Source organism: Salvelinus sp. IW2-2015, linkage group LG25 (genome assembly GCF_002910315.2).
Source record: "Salvelinus sp. IW2-2015 linkage group LG25, ASM291031v2, whole genome shotgun sequence".
Lineage (NCBI taxonomy): Eukaryota > Metazoa > Chordata > Actinopteri > Salmoniformes > Salmonidae > Salvelinus > Salvelinus sp. IW2-2015.
Genome location: NC_036865.1, coordinates 5327410 through 5336264, shown reverse-complemented (window position 1 = coordinate 5336264; position 8855 = coordinate 5327410). Strand labels below are relative to the sequence as shown.

The window sequence follows — 8855 nt, the reverse complement described above, 5'->3', positions numbered from 1 at the left end:
TGGTCGACCACATACAGGAACCAAATGTTGATGAATTAATTATGAATAWTGTAAATCATGCAAATATAACMTGTCTGTGTAAGCAGTATATAAGAGAACGAGACTGCCCCAACTGTACTATGGTGCATTAAGTTTGTTGGAACCTCTCCAGCTTGCTGATAATAAATAACTTCTCATTTAATATTGACTCCAGCTGCCCCTGGTGGTAATTTCCACGACAACAAGATAATCCATCCACCTGACAGGTGTGGCATATCAAGAAGCTGACAAAACAGCATGATCATTACACAGGTGAACCTTCTGCTGGGGACAATAAAAGYCCACTCCTAAAATGTGCYGATTTGTCACACAACACAATGCCACAGATGTCTCAAGTTGAGGGAGCGTGCAATTGGCATGCTGACTGCAGGAATGTCCACCAAAGCTGTTMCCAGAGAATTTAATGTTAATTTCTCTACCGTAAGCCACCGCCGGCATCGTTTTAGAGAATTTGGAAGTACATCCAAACGGCCTCACAACCGCAGATTACGTGTACGGCGTCATTTATTATTTATTTTTTTTAACTTAGAAACTGCACTGTTGGTTAGAGCCTGTAAGTAAGCATTTCACTGTAAGGTCTACACCTGTTGTATTCYGCGCACGTGACAAATKAACTTTGATTTGGGCGATCGGTTTGCTGATGTCAACCATGTTAACAGAGTGCCCCATGGTGGTGGTGGTGGAATGGTATGGGCAGGCATAAGCTACGGACAATGAACACAATTTAATTTTATCGATGGTCATTTGAARGCAGAGATACCGACGCCCATTGTCGTGCCGTTCGTCCGCCGCCATCGCCTCATGTTTCAACATGATAATGCACAGCCCCATGACGCAAGGATCTGTACACAATTCCTGGAGACTGAAAATGTCCCAGTTCTTCCATGGCCTCCATACTCACCAGACATGTCATCCATTGAGCATGTTTGGGATGCTCTGGATCGGKGTGTTCCAGTTCACGCCAATATTCAGCAACTTTCACAGCCAGTGAAGAGGAGTGGGACAGCATTCCACAGGCCATAACCAGTAGCCTGATCAACTCTATGCGAAGGAGATGTGTCGTGCTYCAAATGGTGGTCACKACAGATACTGACTGGTTTTCTGATCCACGCCCCTACCCTTTTTTTTAAAGGTATCTCTGACCAACAGTATTCCCAGTCATATGAAATCCATAGATTAAGGCCTAATGAATTTATTTCAATTGACTGATTTCCTTACATGAACAGTAACTCAATAAAATATTTGAAATTGTAACATTTATTGTATATTTTTGTCAGTATACATTTTTCACTCTTTAATTCTGAAATATAACATGCTAAATCAAGGTTCTTGAGAAGTCAAATTAATCTGTTAACGGTCTTAAGATAAACTATTGAATTGCTGAACTATGGAATGCTATGAAAATGCTGTTATTGTATTATTGTCAAAACAAGACAATAGTCTGTATATCTCATGTGTCTGTTACATTGTGAAAAGTAGGCTTTGTTAGTATTGTTAAGAGTCAGGAATGCAATTGTGTGCGATACCTAACACCTGAGTTCTTCCCATTCTCCTTAACATGCCACTGTATGTATAATTACATAGATGAATGCCTATGCTAATATTCAGTGTCCTCACACCGCATGGCATGTTACATGATGTAGGAGATCAAGGGTCATATCTTGAGGAGCTGCTCAGCAGCTGCCAAGTGGAACAGGAAGTTCTCCGTAGCAGGCGGYAAGTGGCGCTGCTTTAAGGTCTCCAGGGTGATTTTAGAGTTCTCACATTCCTCGGCTAATGACGCCAAGTTAGCAAGGATCTCCCTCGTCTTTATGGAAATGTCCTGAAAACATCATAGCAAACAGACAGCTTTTTTCATGACTGTGCTAAATACCAGGATACTTATGATAACATATTTACTGTATAAACACTGTTCATCTTTGAAAATACATACCTCACACCTTCTCTGATCACTGAAGAATGAATGGTAAGGATGTCATGTGTACTTTCAACTCTCACCTTGATAATCTGCCCATCTGTTCTATCAGCATTCTCTGCAGACTGGACAATGACGAGCCCAATGTCTTTGTGCAGCTTTCCCATAGACATGGCCTCTTTGGTGTATAGAGTGGATAGGAGAGAGACGTCATATTGTTTAAAAAATGGTGGATGCTTGCATTGGGATAATGAGGGCGGACTAGGTAGCAAGGTTTCTCTACATTCCGTTAATTTTTTTTAGATACAGAGCATTCTTCACTTTGAACAGACTTGTCTTTTACAGTAATAGGAAGGAGATTAGAATMGAGACACCCACCTTTGGCACTCTGGGATATAGTAATCTCACTATCTGGGAGGTTCACATATACGTCAAACAAATCCYATCTGTTGCTCACTTCTGGATCAACAAATCCTGCGACGTATCCTGCAGAGACAGTGAGCATATGGGTGAATCAACTATTCATTTCTTCACCATGAGGCTTTTCAGGGACAATGCAGATGGGGGTACTCACAGAACTCTACATTGAGAATCTCCAAGGAACATGTTTTCAAAACAACAGGCAAGTAAATAAATGTACTGCAAGTCAATTATTGCATGAGTCTTCCTGTGTGTGTGTGTATGTGGAACTGACTGTTGGGAGACAATGGGAATCTGGGTTGTGTTCATTAGGACACGCAAAGGAAAACATTTAAAACATTTTGCAAGAGAAAATGAACATTCTATTAGACAGGTCAAGGAAGTCCCTGACTGTTACAGTCCATGTTCTTCTCTTTGGTGTTTAATGAACACGACCCAAGTCTGAATCAGTTTGCTTTAATGTGGATCTAATGAACCAGACATCCTCACCAGTGCACGTCCTGAGATTCTCGAGCTCACTGTCAGTCAGGTGGACATAAGGGTGCAAAATGGACCAGTCTTTCCTGTGCCATGTCAGAGCTGGAAGAGCTCTAGGAGGGAAAAATACATTTGATATAAAGATTATAATGTTCTCTCAAAAACATAAATTGTAATCCACTTCAACAATGAAGTCCATGAACAGTCAAAGGTCTGGGCCCAGTTTCCCCAAATCATCTAAAGTTCTACGTTAGAACCTTCGTAGGACSATTGTTAAATCTCAGCTGTTTACCAAAACCATCGTTACTAAAGTTGCACTTGAAAAGGCTTGCTATTTAACGACTGCCTCAGACCAGTAGTAGAGCAGCTAAGTGCGTCGTTAGATGCTTTTTTGCCCTTCCGCATCAAGATGTTTATCCGTCGTTCTGTAACTGCTGATAACTTTAGACCGATTGTGACTACAAATAGAAAGTTGCCAATGTCTTTGCAAATGATACAAACAAGCCAAGGATATAAGATGCTTCAAATAAAAACAGAGATGACTGTATTAAAATATAAATATAGTATAAGTACTATACTATATTTCAATGATATTGAAATACATTTCTTGTTAATTCAATTGAGTTTTATTCAGCTATTTGTATGCTACTGTATTTGTATGCTACAAATTGTGTCAAATCTTAATTTCGTGCATATAGGATAAGCATTAGAATAAGCCGCCTCAATATTTGTAGCCATAGGTGATAATATCTCATACYAGCTGATCTGTCATCAGTATTGTGGAATAATTTTAATGTTAAGGTAAGATTTGAACGGGAGAAAGCTGATCCGAAAGCAGCGGTTTCTTTCGATCGCATCACTTAGCGAACTCTCTCTCTCTGCGCGGCGGTGGTGTTTTGGGAAACGCATGTTACATCTTCGCCCGCATTTTCTTCTGTGCATTTTCTCTATTGCCTTAGTCACCTTGTGAACTCCAACAGTGCTTCAACCTGAGGGTGATGGACCACGATCCTCTTCTTTAGCATAAGGGCTGTGTACAGGATGATGGTCTCCATCCCAAACTGGGACACCACATCTGAAACAGTAATCACAAGATAGTCTACCTAATCCTGGTAATCAAAAGGGATCAGCTTCTTCATGGAAATGCTTCTTTGCATACCAATAAGGAAACTGGACAGTGTCAAGCACCTTGTATGAACAATCATGTCCTTATACTGTAATAAGTGTTTTATATTTGTACATGTTTAACCTTTCACTGAGCCTGCTAAGTAGGCCTTCCTGACATCGTAGTCCTTGATGAGAAAGGAGCCATTCTCGTCACTCTGGCAGATGCCTTTGGTGAGGACTGCAATGTAACCCTCCATCATTTTCACAGGGCTCCCGTGTTTGATGTACATCCTGAATGATAAAACACACATGACGAAATGAATGAAGATATGTTTTGGGGAAGTATTAAATAAGCAGACATTTAGCAATGGGGGTGCATTAGCGTAGTATGCTGTACCTGCATAGTACTCGACTGAATGCTGCATACTTCTCAGGGTTGAAGTCCTTTGCTGTGACAACTATTGAAAAATGTGTGACCTAAAAAGAGAGAAATACGAGCAATATAATTTATCATTAGACCTACAAGTTAAAATTATTTCAATGAATGGAGAATTTCAAAACTAACTGTACCTTCTTTAGGGCGGTTGGTTCCTGCACCTCTACAGTGGATATGTAGTACCAGGTACGGCGGAACTGGCCAAACACAAAAGTGTGCAAGCCTCGGCTGTCCTGTCTGAGACAGCACTTACTGAGCAGGACCTCCCGGAGCTCAGCACTGACTGAGGGATAGCACCACACCCACAAGGTGTCTGCATTCACATCTTTCTCTGTGTGGGGAAGAACGAGAATACCGTGTCATATTGCTTTCACAACTCATTATTATCAATATRACCAGATCTTTAACTAAATTAATCTGTTCTCATGCTTACAAGAAGTAAAYTCAAAGATGGTAAAATACTTCATCACATTGATATCACAGATATAACAATGAGGCAGATATTTCACTGGATGTATAAATGTGAAGCATCCGGTTGGCGTWTCCACTCACTACCAAATATAGTAGTGAGAGAAAGCCCACTGGCGGGCAGTGGGAGGAGATGGAACGAGATGGATTTTGGCCGACATTCTGCAAATCAATTAAACATTTGATCTCAAAACYGTTCTGTTCCCAAAACTAYAATCTGTTATGAACAGAACAGACTAAGTTTTATAGACTTCACCCTTTGCCAAAGTTTCTACAAATGTAGTTCTTTAGAAGGAGTGTGCAGACGAATTGAGTTATCGCATACACGCAGTTCACAGCGTAGGCGTTCCCTAACGGAAATATGCTAGAACGSGCCAATAGGATCTCGCTAACTCGTGCTTGGTTCTACCCACTATGATTAATTTGCTCCAATTMGAAACGACAGGCTGTGGTCMATCTTGGGTTAGTTAAACAAATCTTTGTTGATATCATGTGATGCCAGTCAAAGSCAAACAGGAGCAAGCTTGGCACGCATCAACCAAAAAAGCAGGGTAAAAAATAATTTGAAATGGGGAAGAATATGTCTTTCCTTACCAATTAATCCAACGCTTAACATGAGCTGAGTTTCTGGTGCCGCCATATCCCATCACAATTCTATTGTACTGTGGAAGTTGACAATTAGGGACTCATGACAGCTTGTCTTGGGCAAGGAAGTACTTTCACCAAACGAACAGCTAGCTGTTGCTGACTGTTTGGAGATAGGATGAGCAAGAAAGAAGAGTAAACGCTATGATAAAACATGTTCATTAGCTCTAGCAGGTTAGAGGTTATACCGACATCAACAAATTAGCCACAATGAATGATTAGCTACAAGTAGTTCGATAGTGATAACATTTGATTTGAGAAGCCATGCACAGTTTGATGATAACAGTCTTAGGCTTCTAGCTAGTTACAGTATAGGACACACAACGTTGATGAAAGTACAGTTACTGTACCGTGTGTCTGGTCCAAATCTGCGATTATTATCGTGTGGATTTAGCGAATCTACAAAATGTATAAATGATTAGCTAACATTGATGCTTTCAAAACACACAAGCATTGTGAACCTATCGCAATTGAGGTCATGTGATCATACGGAAAATTTTCTAAATAAAAGTCCCCTGAAAAACTGTTACAGGACGTTTTAATGATTTTAAAAATCGCAAAACGTATAGTTAAAAGTTACTCAAACATTTMAAAATTAACAAAGATATATTTACTGTATTATTATTCTTAACTAAAGCCTAATGATAACGCTTTTCGTTATAGTGCCCTGTAAAAAACAATACCAACACTGTTGCTGGAAGTATTAGTGGTTTTCTAACTACTGTCAACTCGTAACAGGACAGGATTTAAACATGTTTTGAAGAGAACATTTTCACKTTGGCCCCGTCCAGGGATAACTTTGGACGGGGCCACAATGTTTGCCCTGTACAAGGCCATAGAGGATAGCGGTGAACCACACGAAAGTGTCTGCCTTCCAGCAGAGACCCCAGACTGTGTTTTTGTGTGAGGAGGATGCAACCATGGAACTGAGGGTTAAAACTGTCAAGTACTTCCAAGGTGAGCCCATGTTACCAAATTGTCTGTGCTATCTGGGATCCTTGGGAAGTCTCTACCCCATTGAAGTTGACATTTTCAATGGTTAACACAAGGGTTAGGGTAGGGCAAGGGTAGGGGTTAGAGCTTAGGGTAGGGATGTCCCAAGAAACCCMGATAGCATTGAACCTTACCAAATAACTTAATCCCAATGTTTATTTCATGATTGTGCCACTTGCATGGCTTATGAACAAAATAAATTGTGTTTTGTGTTATTTTTGGCCTGGGATTTTTTTTAAATTGTATTCAATACTAAAATGTGAATAAAATGAAAATCTAACTCACTTGACCTATTGTTATTTCCCCTCTAGGAAACCCGCAATGACATAGATGCATGACCTGCCTGGATATGAGCAGCATGGAGAACAGTGCCATCTAGTGAAATGAAAATTAAACTATTATTACAGATCATTTAAATGAACAATATTGAACTTGCAATCATTAATTCGTTTTCAACTCATGTATATTGAAGACTGTAAAAGCGARTTGTTTAATARACATTTCGATGTCCCCTTATTAAAATAATTACATGTACTGATTACATGTTTTATTTMATGTATTTACAAATAACCACTAGCACTCAACAATAAGACTTAATACCTCCTACAATAGCATTAAACGAGGAGGGTAGGACAATGAAACAGAACTAAGGCATCTTCAAATATACTACCATTTGTGAGTGTAAACGGAGGACCTCTATTTTGAAGCTTTTTGCGCGATTTGGACCGTTAATGACGCTTATTTTTCCATCCGTACTCCAGGACGACCCACGTGACTTTAATGAAACGGTTGTCCCTAGCTTCCATATGCCGCGTTCAAAACAATTGTAAAATCTAAAATATTCGACTTTAGTGCGTTCAAGACAACTGGGAACTTGAAAAAACGAGCTCCGACTGGGAAAAWTTGTTTTGAACGGTCATCCAACTCGGAATTCCAACTCGGGACTCTTTCTAGACCTGAAGATCACTGACGTCATGATTTGAACTCGTATTTCTTTCGAGCTCCATTTTATGGAAAATCTTCTGAAAAATGTATTTTAAACCTAACCACACGGCTAACTTTATGCCTAACCCAATGCTTAATTTAAGAACAAAAGGCTCATTTAGATTTTCAGGAATTTTTACAATATAGCCTATGTTGACTTTGTGGCTATGGAATATGATGCTGCAATTTGATGCACTATGCAGGTGTCGCTCCACCATTTCCTGGTTGCTAAAATTATAATAMTTCGCCTAATTTCAGTTTATGTGACAAAACAAGCAAGTATAGTGGAAATAATCCTAATACCAACTAAACCGCTGTGAAATATAGATATATTTTCCATGAGAAAAAATAATAGTATTTTCAGCTGTTTGAAGCAGGTGTACTAAGCCTAACGTAAAATACAAAAAACATTTAAGAACGGGAAGCATAGAAATTGCACACATAGCCCATATCTACTGCTTCTGAGACTTTTTAAATGAGAATGACAGATCTATAACAAACATTTCTATGTAGATTTGTATGGTCCCCCAAAATGTAAATATTGGAGCTGTAATTCTTTTCATCCTCAAGATGTATGTCAACGTATCACCAATAAATGTATCTAAATATTTATTTAATTAAACTATGTGTTCACACAATGTCTGATTTACTTTCACATTAAATGTCAGATTATATTTGTCTCATATGCCTACTAACCAAATTAATGTATCATAAATATTGAATATAAATTCATATTAATTTGTTGAAACCTACCAGGTACAACCCCAAATCCGTAAACACGGGCACCCTCAATAGATATCATCCTAACAACTTGCCCTCCAAATACACCTCTGCTATTTTCAACCAAGATCTCAGCGATCATTGCCTGCATCCATAATGGGTCTGTGGTCAAACGACCACCCTCATCACTGTCAAACCTCCCTAAAACACTTCAGCGAGCAGGCCTTTCTAATCGACCTGGCCGGGGTATCCTGGAATGATATTGACCTCATCCCGTCAGTAGAGGATGCCTGGTTATTCTTTAAAAGTGCCTTCCTCACCATCTTAAATAAGCATGCTCCATTTAAAAATGTTGAACCAGGAACAGATATAGCCCTTGGTTCACTCCAGACCTGACTGCCCTTGACCAGCACAAAAACATCCTGTGGCGTACTGCATTAGCACCGAATAGCCCCCGTGATATGCAACTTTTCAGGGAAGTTAGGAACAAATATACACAGGCAGTTAGGAAAGCTAAGACTAGCTTTTTCAAACAGAAATTTGCATCCTGTAGCACAAACTCAAAAAAGTTCTGGGACACTAAAGTCCATGGAGAATAAGAGCACCTCCTCCCAGCTGCCCACTGCACTGAGGATAGGAAACTGTCAACCA

The 8855-nt window shown here is 39.6% G+C and overlaps 1 protein-coding gene across 2 annotated transcripts in view; it reads right to left on the bottom strand.

The window, feature by feature from the left end:
- Positions 1-1421: 1421 nt before the first annotated feature.
- Positions 1422-8855, bottom strand: part of LOC111951927 (DENN domain-containing protein 10) — a 20521-nt gene continuing 13087 nt past the window's right edge. The window contains exons 1-10 of one of the 2 annotated variants that reach the window (XM_023970286.2): positions 5858-5987; positions 5457-5610; positions 4529-4725; positions 4356-4435; positions 4101-4249; positions 3815-3926; positions 2864-2964; positions 2333-2440; positions 2038-2132; positions 1422-1861 (exon numbers count right to left, since the gene is read on the bottom strand). In XM_023970286.2, coding sequence (XP_023826054.1) covers positions 1694-1861; positions 2038-2132; positions 2333-2440; positions 2864-2964; positions 3815-3926; positions 4101-4249; positions 4356-4435; positions 4529-4725; positions 5457-5502 — 1056 coding nt within the window. In that variant the 5' untranslated portion in view covers positions 5503-5610; positions 5858-5987 and the 3' untranslated portion in view covers positions 1422-1693. Of the gene's footprint in view, positions 1862-2037; positions 2133-2332; positions 2441-2863; positions 2965-3814; positions 3927-4100; positions 4250-4355; positions 4436-4528; positions 4726-5456; positions 5611-5857; positions 5988-8855 lie in introns of those variants that run through there. The other variant, XM_023970288.2, reaches the window with a different exon arrangement.